Genomic DNA, 16,738 nt, shown 5'->3' on the forward strand with positions numbered 1-16,738 from the left:
CGCTATCACACTTGCATTAAAATGGTTAGGGGACAACAGAGACAACAGGGTTGATGCACTCATTGCATCAGATAGCTGGGTAGCACTCAGCAGTATTAAGACCATGAAGTCATGCAGGCAAGATCTAATCATGGAAATCCATCAAATGCTGTACGGCCTTCATAACAGGGGGAGGACGGTCTGTTTTCTGTGGGTTCCTGCTCATGCAGGGGTGGAGGGCAATAAGGATGCAGACATACTCGCAAAACAAGCAATCAGGTCACAAACAGTGAGCAATATCCCACTAGGAACCACACAGTTCCACAAGAGATCCACATTCTGTTGGATCTCAGCGCTGCATTTGATATTACGTAGATCACAGAATCCTGTTGCACAGGCTGGAAAACTGGGTTGGACTTTCTGGAGTGGTCTTTAACTGGTTCAGCTCCTATTTAGAAGGCCGGAGTTATTTTGTTACAATTGGCAGCTATGAATCTGAGTGAGTGACCATGGCTTGTGGAGTCCCCCAGGGGTCAGTTCTTGGACCTCTTCTGTTTAACTTGTATATGCTCCCTTTGGGTCAGATATTGCATAACTTTAACATCAATTATCACAGGTATGCAGACGATACACAACTTTATGTGTCTCTGTCACCAGACGACTGCAGCCCAGCAGATGTACTGTGTCAGTGTCTGGAGGAAATAAACTCTGGATGAGAGAGAATTTTCTACAATTACATGAAGATAAAACTGAGATCATTCTGTTTGGTAGCAAAGAGAAGAGGGTCAGCATTGGTAAATACCTTGAGACTCGGGCCCTTACAATCACTGACCAAATTCGTAACCTTGGAGTGTTGATGGACTCAGATCTGACTTTCAGCAGCCACATCAAAGCTGTTTTTATTGATTTTAATTGATTTTAATTATTTTATTTCTTTCTATTTATATTATTTTACATATTTGTAATGCTTTTTCCTTTCCCTTCTGCAATGCTTTTATTTTATGTAAAGCACTTTGAATTGTTTTGTACATGAAACGTGCTACAAATAAATTTGACTTTGACTTTGACTTTAGGAAAAGCAGAAGGAAATACAATCATTAAGATACAAATGCAAAAGATTTGGCAGGAATATTGGGATATAAATGAGACAGGAAGACACTATTATAATATACAAAAGCAGGTGGGGAAAGGAGGAGTGGTAGGCGGGAGCAGGAAGGAGGAGGCAGTCATTACCCAACTCAAATTAGGATATACAAAGCTTAATAGCACGCTACACAGAATTGGTAAACATCCTACGGGTGAATGTAGATTGTGTGATCATCCTGAGTCTGTGCAGCGTGTTATTATGGAATGCAAGGGTTATGAGAGAGAGGGGAGAGAACTAAAAGCTGCATTGCAAAGGGAAAAACTGAGCTTCATGATAGGTGAACATGATATAACATGATGCAAGGAACGGGGAAATTTGGAGGTATTTGAGTAAGTACTTGAGGGGAACAGGGTTAATGGATAGGGTTTAAATATATATTTATATAAAAAACAAAAACATTATATACATATGTATAATGTTTTTTGTTTTATTTTGTTTTGTTTTATCTGTCGTCTAATGTGCCGCCTTCCAGTTCGGTAGGTGGCGGTAATGCACCTATAAGCTTGATGCCAGTCGCCAATCAACTCTAAAAGAAGAAGAAGAAGCAGAGCGCACATACCAGCTAGTCATTTTGAGTTAAATACATGATATAAAGTCCTTTCTAATACTTTGAAGTTCTACTTCCAAGACCGGAACGATTACAATTTATCTTAACTTAACAGCTACCACGGGGGGTTGGATTGTTCTTTAGCAGCACTGAAATGGCAGAAAATCCCGGTGAGTTTGTCAGTTAGTGCTAGCTGAGTAGCTAGCTGTGTCCATACGAGTTAGCTTCAGTAGATGGACTCGATGCAGTTAGTTGAATGAAAAACTGGTGATGTGCTTTGAAATTATCTGCCAGGTGTCTGAAGCTGTAGGTAAGACACGAGTGAAGCCACAGTTCTCTGAACTTGGTGCACTTTGGTCCTGTAGGCAGCTGAATGGCTGTGCGACAGGACGGGAGGACTGCAGGCAGCAGTGTGTTCCGTAGTACCCCTGTAGCTCAGAGGAGCAGGTGGGAGCCGCTGCTGCTGGAGGGGTCTCTGACCCCCATCGTTTGGGTGTTAGTAAAACCAACCAGCTTGGTGTCAGCATTCTTCTCCTCTGTGTTCAGTCCTTCCTCAGCACCACTATGGAAGGAGCTGGACTCGTTGTTAGTGACCGTTTTCACCATCAATAGACAACAACATGAAACACTTGATGTCATCAGGTTTCTATCGGCGTCAGTTCATGGCAGTCACCTTCAGAGTAATCAGGACTCAATCGGAGTATAGCAGAGAAGGAGCCCTCTTCGTTGTCAGTTGTACGTGTTTTCATCCACAGTGCTCTGAAGTTTGACTTTGTTTTTTATCCTGATTAGAACCAAACGAGACAAAGCTGGATGGCTCAGCCTCTGGGATGACGGACCAAGAGAGGGAACTGGCAGCCAGCGCTTACGAAGCTTATTCTGTAAATAATCAGCTTTTCTTCACATACTTGAGATCTTAACTTCACTTGCAGTGTCTTATGAACATAGTACCTGGTAAACTGATTTCAGATTACCAGGGCAAATGTGCATACATCACATACATGTACACACACACACACACACACACAGATCAGAGAAGACACCCACAGCATTTTGGGATGAATAGGAGGTAGCTGCTGCTTCTTTTTTACTTTGGCTGGTGCAGAGTAGCTGTCACTAAAATGTTAGTTATGTGAGGAACTTGATAACAGGCTGAAATGGAACTTGTCTGAGTCATGAACTTTTTACCTTTTCCTCCTGCTTGAGAAACAAAGTTGAGCTCTTTTAGAAAGCTGAAGCACTAGTTTGCTGTAACTCGTACATAAACACACACATTAGAAAGCTCTGCCGTATGAAATTCTGCTGATGACAGATTCACAGGTACCCCAGCCCCGGATTGTTTCTACATTAACATGTTTATTAAGAGTGTAGACATGTTTTAGATGAACTACAGATCTGTGAGATGGACCTCTGTGTTCCTACAGGCTGGGAAGTACGATGAGTCTCTCAAACATCTTGACGCCCTCCAGGAACTCAACAAAGAAGACTACAAGATCGCCATGAACAAAGCTGTTGTTGAATTTTACAAAAGTGGTCAGAGCACCACGGGGATACTGAAGCAGACACTGACAGCAGTGAAGAACCGGGTAACTGCAGACGTGTTGTTTCTGATAACTCCACACTAACACGGCTGTTTCCTGATGTCCTGAGGTTCTATCTGTTTCAGCTCCACACATCAGCAGAGGACGCTGACGGCTTGGATGATGTCGAGAACAGTCTGCTGTACTATAATCAGTCCATCATCTACTATCACATGCGACAATACTCTGAAGCCATCTCCATAGGAGAGAAGCTCTATCAGTTTCTGGAACCTTTTGGTATGTTGTGCTGCTTTTCATGTATTCACTGTCTACTGTTGGTTTGTGTTATAGTCATCATATGAGTTCATTATTTAGCAAAATATGAATGAAGTGGTCAAGTTGTTGTATCTGATCTCTTTAAGTGAAAAAGTGTCGATGTTTGCTGTTACTTTTGACATGAAATTCGATCTCATCCTCAGAGTCGTATCATCTGTAAAATGCAATGCATAAATGAGTCGACATGAAGCTAATAGCAGTTCTGATAACATGTACAGTATATATCAGAAAATACTAATCCGTGTTGTAGCTGCAGGCTCCACTTTCTTTGCAGCAAATGGTAAAAAAAATGCAGAGCTGCTGTGATTAAATGTTATGACCAAAGTACATAAAGTCTGATAATCACAGGAATCAAGGCTTTGAATATGAATTTTGACCCTGAAGCTATGAAGATGTAAAGTAGTTGTCAGGATAGTAAGAGAACCTGGAGATATCAGACATGTGGATGATCAGTTATCCTGACCACCACAATGTTTCTATTTAATTTTAACCGTTTGGACTTTAAGCCTTTAATTTTCATAACACTAGTGAAGATGGACATGAGGTGCAGGGCTGAAAGATGAAGCCAGGCATTTGTAAAGCTTTAAAGCTCCCATCATGAAGCTGTCAGTGTGACCTGACTCCTTTACAGGGTCAACATCACCTGCTGGACCATACTTAGACACTGTTTACTGTTTTGTGCTTGTATTTTGTGGTGTTTGGCATGGAGTCATTGTGTTGTTTGTCCTAGAAGAGAAGTTTGCCCAGGCCGTGTGCTTCCTGCTGGTGGATCTCTATCTGCTCACTTTCCAGCCGGAGAAGGCCCTCCATCTGCTGGCAGTGCTGGACAAAATCTCCGTGCAGGGAGGCAACAAGAACGGCAAAGGAGAGGTAGCCTTCCACGCTGTGGTGGAGAGAAGGAGAGAAGCAGTAATGCTTTGATGGTTCTCATTCAGAGAGAAGCATTTTATTCCATCATCTGACCTGTGCCATGAGCCTACAACTGCAGGGTTTTTAACAGCTGTGCAGAGGCTCAACATGTTCAGAGGAATTGGGATGATGTAAGAGCCTGTAGTTATCTGTTTATGCTGTGTTTGGTTCCAGAACCATACTTCAAGCAAAGACGGAGCGAACCAGAGGGCAGAGTTTGCAGCCATGATTGAAACAGCCAAATCCAAAATGCACCAGGCAAGCGTTCACGTTTGTTCACCGTTTCACATGGACTTCCCCTCTGTGTGTGCTCGCTCTAACTGCCCGTTTCTGTTCCAGTATAAGGTGAGAGCCTACATTCAGATGAAGTCCTCCAAGGCCTGCAAAAGAGAGATCAAGTCAGTGATGAACACGGCTGGGAACGTGAGTGTCCCACTGAGCCCATGCCACGCACAGTTCTACTGATGCCTGTAGAGTCTCTGCAGCTCCTAAAACACATTACTGACCAAACTCAAGAATTCCTAAGTTTGTGATGTCTTTGATTCTGCCTCAGTATCATGTTGATTCTGTCGGTAACCACAAACTCAGCTCAGATCCTTCAGGTTGCTATGGTGATGTTAACATGGCCGACCACACACACGGCATGCGAGGCATTAACTAAGCACGCTCCCCGGGCCTTGCTCAGGTCAAATGTACGCTCTGTGATGTGTGTTGGTTATCAGTGCACACCTGTCCCGCTGCCCTGACCCTTCTGTCCTGTCCCCTCCTCAGTCTGCACCCTCACTCTTCCTCAAGAGTAATTTTGAGTATCTGAGAGGAAACTACCGGAAAGCAGTGAAGCTGCTGAACAGCTCCAACATCGCAGAGCATCCGGGACCCATCAAGACAGGTGACAGCCACTCGCTGCCTCTGATGAGGCAGCTTTGGTTCTCCTTAGCTTGGCTCACAGTAGCTTTACCTGAGAAAAGCTGGCCTTATTATTGTTCTGTGCTGCTTGATGAATTCTTCACTAACCTGACTTGTTTCATTCAGGTGAATGTGTTCGGTGTATGTTCTGGAACAATCTGGGCTGCATTCACTTTGCAATGGGGAAACATAACCTCGGCATTTTCTACTTCAAGAAGGCACTGCAGGAAAATGACCACACATGTGCACAACTAGGAGATGGCAGCAACGGCCAGTGTAGGTCACAACAAGCACTGCACCCAACCTGACTCCCACAGCAGCTGTGTTGGTCTCAGATCAGCAGTGGTCACAGCTCATGTCTGTTTGATTCAGGCTCATGTCCAAATAAATGTTTTACAATAATATTTAGAACATTTCCTCAGATACATGGATCAATTAAAAGCATGTTGTCATCTGATCACTGTTTGAATCCCCTGAAATCAGTGAATCTACCAGACCAGTAACACGTTCCTCTGTAATAAGTCCAATTTTTTCTGTTGTCATGTTCCAGCTAAGAAATTCACAGGCATCCCCATGTGTGCGTTACTGGCCAACAAGCGCTATGAGCTGCTGTATAACTGTGGTATTCAGCTGCTGCACATCGGCAGACCGCTGGCAGCGTTTGAGTGTCTGATGGAGGCAGTGCAGGTTTATCACTCCAACCCTCGGCTGTGGCTGCGACTCGCGGAGTGCTGCATCTCTGCTAACAAGGGGGTAGGTAGATCCTGACTGTGGTTCAGACTAGAGTATTTATTTATTCAGCATTTTGCAGGGTTCACGTATTCCCTTTCAGTATGTGTTTGTAGAGGCCAACATTAATCTAAATAGTTACTGGGAAACTGGGTGAGGATCCATGAATATGTTATTCTTCTGTCTTGTAAAGGGAAATTTCATCAAATAACTGTTTAGGTAGTTATTCAGAAATGACCATGTTCAACATATTTTATCCTAATGTATTCATTTGTACTTTGTAGTGATGTGAATTTCTGAAGATTCTATCCTGATCTTTGTGGTTGTTTCCAGAGCTCGGAGCAAGAAAGCAAAGGTTTACCTTGTAAGAAGGGTATAGTTCAGTCTGTCATCGGGCAGGGTTACCATCGCAAGATTGTGCTTGCATCCCAGTCAGCACAAAACACCATCTACAGGTCAGTGTCAAATCCCAGGGGCTGATCCTCTGAGACCACACATGAGCATCTTCACCCCTTGTCCAGCAGAGGGCAACAGTGCTGCTTGCCAGTGTGTGTTTTTGCTGCTCTCAGTTCCCAGATGTCTTGTTGGAGATGTAACAGCACATTCAGTGCTCATGGTTCCACATTCACTTTGTTAAAAAACAACGCTGCTGCCACATTCTGAATCAAACTTTTCTGTCTTACTTAATTTATGAGGAGTTGATCTCCCTCCTGATTGACCAGAATGTTCATTTAATGGACACTGATCCATTCCTTTGAACTTGATGGGTCATGTGTGGTCAAGCAGCAGGTAACTGCTCATTAGCTGCAGCTAGCAGACCATGCTGCGTTCACTGTCATTACACAAAAAAATTGCGTCTGTGACATGCTCATTATTAAAGATGTTTAATTAAATTTTTCTATTTTGCTAAACCACTTGTCCATCCATGCGGGGGATGGACGCAGTTTAACTTGATTTTTTTTTTGTTCCTTTGTTATTGAGACTGAAATCGAACATCTGTAATGTCTGCACATAAACCATGAAGCTGCAGCCTGTTAACTGAGCTGATATGAATATGATGTGTCTATATGAAGGCACCAGTTAAGCTGTATCTGCGTTATGTATCAAATGAAAGTCTTACTCACATTTCCCCATTTGATCACATTAACTTTGACGGTTGGAACACGTACTGATATAAGTTGTTAAAGGAGGTCATTCTGGCCTCACACTCTGTGTGTTTGTGTAGTGAGGGTCAATCAGCGGCTATCCCAGTTGCCAGTATGGAGTTTGCAGCCATCTGCCTGAGGAACGCTCTGCTGCTGCTACCTGAACACCAGCAGCAGGACACCAAGACGGAGAACGGATCCAAGAGCTCCAGCCAGTCGGGAAGCACGGAGAGTGGTAGCGAGAACAGTGACGCCTGCAGGTCAGACCAACAAGTGGCTGCTCGCACGTGAGGCTGTGACACAGGCAGACCTGGTTTTTTTTGGTTTTCTTTGTTTTAGTCTCTATTCATTGTGACAGAGAGATAACAGTGACCTTTGTCTTGACCTTGTTGGTTTTGTAAAGCAAAAATAACAGTGGCGTGTCTTGTCTACAGCTGGAGATGCTGCAACTATGAAACATTCAGATTAGCACTTAAACGTTTCCAAAAAAAACCGAACACCTTCTGAAAGATAAAACAAGCGCAACGATCAAATAACAAATCCATACAGTACAGTAAGTACTGAGGTGATGGTGTTTGTGATCTGATGAAATTAATATGACAGCCATGTGAACAGCAGGCAGAGGCCACAGAGTTGTGGTGGTGACATCATGCTGGGAGCGCCATGGTTGATGGGCTTCACTTACATCACAGCTTCTAACCTCCACAAACCATCAGAGGTGTCCAATTACCACGCATGCGGGCACACACCATGTATGCTACTGGACTGCCATCAGGCCCAACTTGGGCTTTGGTGTCTTGCCTCCACTTCTGATGAGAACTTGAATTGAATGATGCACTGTGGGAGCTTTTGCTTGTGGTCTTGCGGAGAGGATTTGGATGTTTACTCTGAATGCTGTTGGTGTGTTTTCCAGTGGAAAAGGTCAGGAAGCTGATAAGTTTTTGTCTGCGGCTCCATCATCTCCTCTCAGAAAGCAGGAGGTAGAAAACCTCAGGTAATCTTCTTTCAGCTTCTCTGATCACTCGAGTTCCTGCATCACAAAGTATCTAAGTGGTGTCTAACTATAACTGACATGCAGGTGCTCCATCCTGGCCTGCAGTGCATATGTGGCGTTGGCGTTGGGAGATAATCTGATGGCTCTAAACCATGCTGAGAAACTGCTTCATCAAACCAAGGTGTCTGGATCCCTCAAGTAAGTGCGGAGTCTGTGTGATGGCCTGTGATCATTTTAAGTCAGCAGGTGGAAATCCCAAACCATGTAGTTGGCTTGGCAGACGGTGTCCACATGCGGTCAGGATGGTATGATGGGATGCTGTTCTTCCTCCTCTGTGTATTCAGATTTCTCGGTCATCTGTATGCTGCTGAAGCCCTCATCTCATTGGACAGGATCTCTGATGCTATTGCTCACCTCAACCCAGAGAACGTCAGCGATGTGTCAGTGGGAGTTCTGACTAGTGAACAAGACCAGGGTCTGTTGTTATCCTCCTTACTGAACACACTAAAAGCTTCCTTGGTCTCTCATTAATGCTTTGTCTGTGTTAACAGGGCCTGACAAAGGAGATGAGCCTGTTGAGCCCTGTGAGTCTTTCTTTCCATAGTACAATGACACTAAATGTCACTAAGAAATCAGTGAAAGTAGGAGATGTGACTGTTGGAGTTTGCTGTGTGTGCAGCAGGGAAGAAGACCCCCTTGTGTTATCCCAGCAGTGTGACATCAGCTCGGGCCATGATGCTCTTCAACCTAGGCAGTGCCTACTGCTTAAGGAGCGAGTATGACAAGGCCCGCAAGTGTCTGCATCAGGTGAACATCATGGAGGGAGGTCGGGTTTAAAGCTTGTGTTGGGTGGTGACTGAGAGACGAGAACATTCTAGAATGTCTCTAGCAGCCCTTTCATAGATAAATTACCTCTCCTTTCGAATAAAACAGCAGTGTGGTATTTCTAAAAGTTGAACTCAATTGATCGTCAGTAATAATGGAATCAATGTGATTCTTTGATCTAGCATGAATTTGTTTGAGGTGCTCTTTAGATGACCTGAATATGAGAAAGCTCCAAGACTCTGCTTTAAAAACAGTTTAAAGTGCCTTACTGAGCCGTGAAGCACTCCACTGGCCTTCCTCAGTGTCCAACAGACTGAGTGGAGTCCACTGTCCTTTCTCAAGTATTCCACCAACAGGAACCCTCCAGCTGTAGTGGAATTTTCCACCAGTGGTACTCTCATAAAAAAAGTGTTTTACAGGTCACTGGGACTGTCCCATGAACGTTTGTAATGCTACCTGCCATGTTCTGTACGTTCTCTGTGTGCTTTAAAAGCCTTGTTGGTTGCCATGTCTCAGCTGACAGACACAATCACATGTAATCATTTGGTTTGTCTTCGCCAGGCTGCATCGATGGTGAACACCAAGGAGATTCCACCTGAGGCCATCCTGCTGGGAGTGTACTTGGAGCTTCAGAATGGTCTGTTCTTCATCCAACACTCGCTGACATACACTACTTTGTCGAGTTGTTACTCACGACAGTTGATAAAATGTATATTTAGAGGGAACATCAGTGTTTAAAGGTTGGGCACAGCCTCCTTCACTCAGCTGTGGGGTTGTCAGGAGTTTCTCCTCCCCTGAAGACAATGAAGTGATGGTTACACTAAGCTCAAAACGAATAAGGAGTGTGTTGCTGCTGGATGAAGGTTTGTGCACTGAGTAATGAATTGATCAGCTCTGGTTCTGATCTCTCAAAGACAAGGTATCTGGCACCAAAAAGCTCTCATGTAGATTAGTCAGACCAAAGTCGATATGTTTCTTTCATGTGTTTTTTGGCCTGCTTTGTGCTTTCTTTGTAGTAGTTCAACCACGAAGTCTCCTCACAACAGTTGTGCTGACATGTTTCAGCAACCTGAAGTCTGCGAGGCTTCAATAAGGGTCAGGCACTTAATGTCAGGCTGGTAACTCTGAACCCCTCCTGCAGCAGCCTGTTTTTAATTTGGACTGGCCTTTAACTTAACTACAGACAGGGGATGTATGTGTGTTGTTGGCAACAGCATTACAAAATCTGTTCAAGTAGTATTCTGAGGTACTGGCCTCAGACTGCTCAGAACAGGTCCAGCTGATCTGTGAAGTGAGTCACCTGCTCTTCCTGTGTTTAGTGTGAATCTATGTGGTGTCTCCTCAGGAAACACTCAGCTGGCTCTGCAGATCATCAAACGGAACCAGCTGCTGCCCACAGTGCTCCACAGGGTCTCCCCAGACTCCCGCAAGAAAGCCCCCCAGTCCTTCCAGTCTGTCCAACCTATCCAGCTGCCCTCATCCTTCACACAGGTTCAACGTAAATGAGTGTCCACTATCACCCCCCCACATGCCCATCCCAGAGGAGCCTCCCCTCAGCATCAGAAACTTTGCTCCTGCTCCACTGGAGTCCACTGACTGAAATCAGCTGGCGTTTTATTTCTATTTCACTCACGAATTTGTGTTTTCTGAACCATGAAAATAAATGTTATTTACTGTAAGAACGATGGACTGTTTGTTTTAGTCAGATGCTGCAGATGCTGCAACTGCCCTACAGAACTCCACACCGATGTAGCAACACTGCAAAGAACCTGTTTTTAATCGTGTCAGTAGTGTGAAAAGTACATCTCATGGAACAAACACCCATCTCTGCTAAAGTGGCTGTGGATGTCCTGAAGTCTTCCTCCGCTCCGTACAGTGGTCACTCCCAGCAGTCACTTTCTAACATTCTCCACTGTCCTTCAACTCAAAAGCTCTTTGGTTTCTCTTCTCTGTGCTTTTTTTCATTCCCGTATAACCCTCTGTGACCGTGGAGGACTTTTTGCTGGATCATTACTCTGACAGATTCACTCACAACTGGCCTCACGTTATATGCCAGCTCCCTTTGGTAAGATGAAGAATTTAAATGTCTGCCATCTGCTCCATTCCTCAGTATAACCTTTCCCCCTTGAAGGCCTCATTCACTCTCATTGGTCCACTTTACTGAAGGTTTCATCAAACAGTGTCAATTGTGCTGGTAAGCAGTAGAGCTCATCAATCAGGACATGATTATATCACAGTTACCTCAGAGGGATCTCTTTGGATTGGTACATTCATAAAGAATGACATGAGTTTTTACTTTAACACCACAGTGCTACCTGGGTTGTTGGTAAGAATGAAGGTTTTATATTTTCGGTCAAAACCAGGCAACACAGTAAGCTTATCCTTGTCTGGTGCGGATCTGTAAAACTAGATATTTTGATAAAAATTCACATTTATTATACCAGTTTTGGTGTTTTTAGTTTGCATGAATTTCAGGCACAGCTGGAGTAGGACCAGACCATGATATGATGGTTAAGATGTAAACAGGACTAAGTATGAAACGGACATATTGAACACAGAGGGAGACGCTGAACACAAGAAAATTTTATTACTTTATCTTCCTTCATTTGGAGCTGAGTCAGGAAGCACGTTTATTCACCATCAGTCCAACGTTTTCACATTCTTAGACCAGTTCAAATCAAAAGGAGGACACATTCCCAGCACTTGAGACTGCACACAGACACAGAAGACTTCTGCATGTAGTGACTGCTGACTGTGGGTGGAGCTGGTGCAAGTCCATCTGTCCACATGTTCTTTAATTCAAACACTGGTCCTTTTTTGTTGTTTGCTGAGTATTTCATTCACAGGTTGGCCTTTTAGTAGAGTTATTTGTTTCTTTGTAGACTCAGTACAATGAACACTGACTTTTTCAAAGCCCACATGACAGGGCCTCAACCCTTGTGTTAAAAAAAAAGTCATGTGACTCCTCTGGCCTGGTTCCCTGTAAACTTTTATGTCCAAGCAATGCTGCCCTGATCTGTTGTCATTATTCAGCAGAACGACGTGTGGCTCTAAGACTTGAAACCTCTACAGTTTAAATCACAACACTTTAAAAACAAACATAAAGTGAAAAGAAAAAACTTGGATGTGAAACCATCTCTTTTTTGCTTTCCGTCACTGTGAATCTTTATCAGTGAGAGGGTAGCTCAGCAGCTTTCATGAATAACCTTATCTCTACTCTTAAAATACTTTGTACACCTAAACTGTGTCAAGTCCTGCAGCTTTGGACAATGTCCCTCCAGATCAGGTCTTCCAGTCCCAGGGAACACAAAGGTCCCCATCTTGCATAACTGAGTAAAAGTGAGACACACACATGTGGAGGCCCTGCATGAGGGGGAAGCGCTGCTCCACCAGCCGGCTACAGCACTGGATCATCTGGCTCGGGCTGACGCTGGGCTCCTTGGACAGGCTGCTCAGAGACAGACTCTGGAGACACAACGTCACCACAGACGCCTCCTCTGCCTGCAGCCTCCACACAAACACAGGAAAATAAGTCATTATCAAAGCTGATCAACCAGTACGAGGTGTGGGGACTTTTACTACACAGAAACAGACTAGCAGCATCCTTGTCTCACTAAATGTTGACGTCAGTGATCTATCATACCCTTTTTGATCGTGTTTGTGAACACGCTTCACAATGCTGGTGCACACAAGATCTAAAACACCAGCCAACTCAAAACATTAACAAAAATAGTTTTAAATCGGTTCAGAAATTCAGCAATTGTGAATGCAGCTCATCAGCCAGTGTTCACAAACACGACGGTAGATATTAAATGATTAAACTTTCAGAAAATAAGAGGAACTTTCTCCGCACGTCCATGTTCAATCTCAGATTTTACTGTTCTCTCGTGGATCAGACAAACTTGATGCTGCACTGAATTTAAACTTGACAGTTAGAGGTTCAGTTGGTCTGGAGTCAGACCCTGATGTCAGCAGTTCTTTGCTCTGGAAGCAGTTTTCCTGCCTTGGAGCCAGTGCTTTGACGGTAGAAGCAGAAAGAACTGGTTCTAGGTTCTGAACCAGCACTGGAACCACTTAGTGGTAAAGAGGTGTCACATAGGACGCTGTCCAGCTATTCCAACTTCCTGCTGAAATGTTACATCAGGATCTGCAGTGATGTGTTAAGTTTAGAGCGAAGCAGTGGAGCACAGAACTGCTCAGCTGCAACTTATAGATGTGGTCATCTATCGGATGAGTACACATTTTTTGACAAGTGGACATGAAACGCCACGTTGTGGTCATTCTGCTCTTGTTTTCCTTCTATGAACCGACGCAGAGCAGAAATACCCTAATTTGTTGCCTCTCATGTCTTTTAGATGTTGTTCACTTGACTTGGATGGATTAAATAAACTCAAATCAAGCTCTGTTTGTATTTAGTACTCTTATGACATGTAGAGTCCAAGCTCTCACAACAGCCCAGGTCAGGTGCTTGCAGCCACATGACATGGCCTTTGTGGGGTTGCAGCTTGAGTTCAGGCAGTGAGTCTTATTATGCTTATTACTGGCACAACCAGCTGCCAAGTCTTTCTTGCAATAAGCCAAACATTAAGGAACACATTAAAAACGCAGATCCTGTTGTCTGGGCCTCATTCATTTAAATCCACTGAAAAACACCAAAGGATTTATCAGACAGGGTTGCAGATATTTCTCAGGATAACTTCCAGTTGGACTCACTGCTTTCTGTGTAGTGTTCGATGTCTGGCCTCAGGGGCGTGGCTCTGGAGGAACACCTGCAGCTTGGGGGGGTCACAGCTGGTGGGGATGATGAAGTGTCCCATCTCATGAAGACTGGGGGTAGAGCGGTCACTGTCATACACACAAACAACAGCTGTTGTCACACATGAACATCACAGATGCTCAGGAGAATGTTTGGACAATTTGGTGACGACCTTTTCTGCAGTTGTTGTTAACAGTTCACACTTGTTTAGCTCCCTTTACCCTCGTCTAGGTTCAACCCAACACTTTACGGTCTTTCTCATTCACATAAACAGCACCCGGACTGCATACTTTTCCAACATCATGGTGAGGCCATGCAGGCTCCTGGGGTGCAGGTGCAGGCGTCTGGACATCAAGCTTTTGTGGAAGGTGTTGAGCGTACTGTATTGCTCAGCAATGGGCTGGACCGGTCCCAGCCTCTCTGTGTGGACCACTTGAGTCCCACCCAGAAGGAGGCTGATCCTCTCCTTCAGCCAGTCTGTCTGCTGCTGGAAGCTACGATAGCTAGGCAGCTGCTGAAACAGCTGGCGACACATGCAGAGGGGGGTCAGAAAACAAAATGAAAGACAAAGAGAGCATGTGCCAGCAGGAGGACCGTAGATGCCTTACTTTGGTCCACTGATGATGAACATCCGTGGTCCCCAGCATGACGTGTCCAGAGGCATTCATTCCCGACTGGTCAGCAAATACAACAGTATGTCCTGGTGGGAGGTGGAAGAGGATGTTAGAGGGGAGTTACTGTGCTGCTTCTCTGTCTCTGTAAGTCCAGTAATTTGTTAAGAGGGAAAGTCCTCAAATCATCACCAGAGCAACACAAGCTTGACTCAACAGCAAAACTAATGAGCTCAGATCAAATGGGTGAAACTCAACATGGAAAGGCATTGAATAAATATATGACAAACTGTCATTTCAGAAAGCAGCCTGATAACAAAACAGAGAGGTTACAGCGCTTCAAGACACAAGAAAAGTTCACAAGTGAAGAAAATAAAGCCACAACTAAGACACAAGAGAAGCACAGCAGTGTAGGGCTGTAGCGATACGATAAACGATACTCAGCCAACGCTTCGATACGATTCAATATGATTCGATTGGATTGGATACACTTACATCATTTTCTGAAAGTTTTTAAAGGGACAGTGTGATTTGACATGAATCCTCGCTGATTGGACTGGTGGTCCGTACTTTGAACCGGAAGAAGCAGAAACAGAAATGTCACAATGTTACGCAGACTCATGTTTGTGTTGTGAATTTTCGACAGCATATCCAGTATCACGTCATATCCATGTTCTGCAGCAAAATATTCTTTAATAGCTGCGTGCACGTCGGCACTCGCGGCACCCACATTTTGAAAAGATGTAAACCATGTCCTACAGGGTCAAGGGATGGAAGGACTTTGTTTTCCCTCAAAATATCGGATTATAAATACGATCTTTTAAAAATGATTCATAGGTTTTATCCCTGTAAATTATTTCTACGTAGATAAAAAAAAAAGGACATTGATGATTGACTGCTCACTCTGGACACAATCTGAAGAAGATCTTTGTCATTTGTTCTGGTCCTTTTTCATATGTTTTCTGGCAACATGTCTGTACATTCATTTCCAAGAAACTGTTATCTGGTTTCTCTCTTACACATGTAAACGTACTGTTTTGGTTCCTCTCCTATCCTGCGAACAACAAAGATCAATTATACATCATCAACCTGCTTGTTTTACTTAAATACCATATACACAAATCCAAATTTTCTAATCACAAACCATCTTTTTTAATTTTTGAGAAGGAGCTCAAACAATACATTATAACAATCCAACACTCTATAAACAGAAAAGCATCAAAACCACTGAGCACTATGTATAACATTTTTATGAACTAATTTATCACTTTTGTATAAGGCCTGGCATTCTATTGTATTATATTAATGTTCTGTGTTTTCACTAATTGTAACGTCTGACTTTTCAATAAAGCTTGCTTAAATTTTTTTTTTTTTTTTAAAGCAAATCGATACTTTATCGGGAAACAAAATATCAATATATATCGCAGTATCCATAAAGTTGCTCAGTCCTACAGCAGTGGATAAAAGTGAAAGGAGAGCTTCCCTGTGTTCCCTCAGCCTTTCAGATAAAAAGTAGTTTAGTCTTTTATAAAGAGAAGTTAAAAAAACATGCAGCAACTGAGTGTTAAAATGTGAGCTTCACATAGACTAACTAAGCTTAGAGATCTGTACACCTGATTGCAAACCTTGCAGGTTGATCAGGGCCTCTGGGTTCTGTTGAGACAGTCGGCTCAGACTCTGAAGCTGAGAGCACCTGTGAGCCACTCCCCAGCTGCGCTGCCACCTGCACCACACAGATGATGTCATCAGAGTCATGTGCATACAGCTTCTTCCTACTTCATCCACAGTTATATTAAACTATTCTGTACCACTGCTGTCAGGTAACCATGCTGTCCAGAGATGTACAACACGAAGGAAGATTTCTGATGTGATGGCGTATTTTCCAGCATTGACTGGGCTACCTACACTGGCTCTTCTCTAATGTGAGAACCAGAACTTGCATGTACTCCGACGGTACCTGATATCAGTCAAATCGAATTTGTGGCACAGTTCCTCCTTCAGTCTGTTCAGCTCTTCTCTCCGTGGAAGACTAGCAGTGTGTTTCCTGGATGCCTCAGGCTCGTTGTTTCTCAGCCAAATGCTGACATAGAAAGGATAACATGAAAAGTGTCTCATTTTTACTGCAGAATCTGAAAGTGTCTGATCAGAGAGGATTGTGTATTTTCTCTTTTACTTATTTCATTATTACTGAAAATGACAAACACAGCTATAGGTCTGCATCGCCTTCACTTGTCTGTCTATGTCAGTGGTAGAAGCCGGCTCCAACAGGTTTCCCGTTTATCTTGTCATGTCATGTTTATGGCAGATGCTTTTATCAAAAGCGACTTACAAATG

The 16,738-nt window shown here is 43.7% G+C and overlaps 2 protein-coding genes across 9 annotated transcripts in view; one reads left to right on the plus strand and one right to left on the minus strand.

The window, feature by feature from the left end:
- The first annotated feature begins 1,659 nt into the window (after nucleotides 1–1,659).
- On the plus strand, nucleotides 1,660–10,719 carry cnot10 (CCR4-NOT transcription complex, subunit 10). Of its 3 annotated transcripts, none has more exons than XM_072395003.1 (19): nucleotides 1,660–1,843; nucleotides 2,466–2,554; nucleotides 3,098–3,259; nucleotides 3,340–3,490; nucleotides 4,260–4,399; nucleotides 4,613–4,696; nucleotides 4,778–4,861; nucleotides 5,210–5,327; nucleotides 5,471–5,620; nucleotides 5,895–6,097; nucleotides 6,407–6,528; nucleotides 7,299–7,478; nucleotides 8,132–8,212; nucleotides 8,297–8,410; nucleotides 8,557–8,687; nucleotides 8,764–8,796; nucleotides 8,892–9,019; nucleotides 9,599–9,674; nucleotides 10,383–10,719. In XM_072395003.1, exons 1-19 carry the CDS (start codon nucleotides 1,828–1,830, stop codon nucleotides 10,541–10,543), a joined length of 2,223 nt encoding a protein of 740 aa, XP_072251104.1. In that variant the 5' UTR covers nucleotides 1,660–1,827; the 3' UTR covers nucleotides 10,544–10,719. The 3 variants fall into 3 exon arrangements, with proteins under 3 accessions (XP_072251104.1, XP_072251106.1, XP_072251105.1); XM_072395005.1 differs by having other exon boundaries at nucleotides 8,895–9,019; XM_072395004.1 differs by having other exon boundaries at nucleotides 4,263–4,399.
- A 789-nt stretch (nucleotides 10,720–11,508) lies between these two features.
- tcaim (T cell activation inhibitor, mitochondrial) overlaps nucleotides 11,509–16,738 on the minus strand; it is a 382,005-nt gene continuing 376,775 nt past the window's right edge. For 4 of the 6 annotated variants that reach the window (XM_072395017.1, XM_072395013.1, XM_072395012.1 and 1 more), the window contains 6 exons: nucleotides 16,362–16,484; nucleotides 16,030–16,127; nucleotides 14,402–14,493; nucleotides 14,084–14,316; nucleotides 13,751–13,882; nucleotides 11,509–12,545 (listed from right to left, as the gene is read on the minus strand). In XM_072395017.1, the coding sequence (XP_072251118.1) occupies nucleotides 12,320–12,545; nucleotides 13,751–13,882; nucleotides 14,084–14,316; nucleotides 14,402–14,493; nucleotides 16,030–16,127; nucleotides 16,362–16,484 (904 nt within the window). In that variant the 3' untranslated portion in view covers nucleotides 11,509–12,319. The other 2 variants (XM_072395016.1, XM_072395015.1) reach the window with 2 other exon arrangements.

This window comes from Leuresthes tenuis, unplaced genomic scaffold (assembly GCF_036924035.1).
Source record: "Leuresthes tenuis unplaced genomic scaffold, fLeuTen1.0.hap1 SCAF_10, whole genome shotgun sequence".
NCBI classification, from domain to species: Eukaryota; Metazoa; Chordata; class Actinopteri; order Atheriniformes; family Atherinopsidae; genus Leuresthes; species Leuresthes tenuis.

What these genes read in the sequence shown, in the direction of transcription:
- cnot10 (XM_072395003.1), top strand. An exon ending in ACAAGAACGGCAAAGGAGAG is followed by an intron (nt 4,400 to 4,612) that starts GTAGCCTTCCAC and finishes GTTTGGTTCCAG; the next exon opens with AACCATACTTCAAGCAAAGA. An exon ending in TGATGAACACGGCTGGGAAC is followed by an intron (nt 4,862 to 5,209) that starts GTGAGTGTCCCA and finishes TCCCCTCCTCAG; the next exon opens with TCTGCACCCTCACTCTTCCT.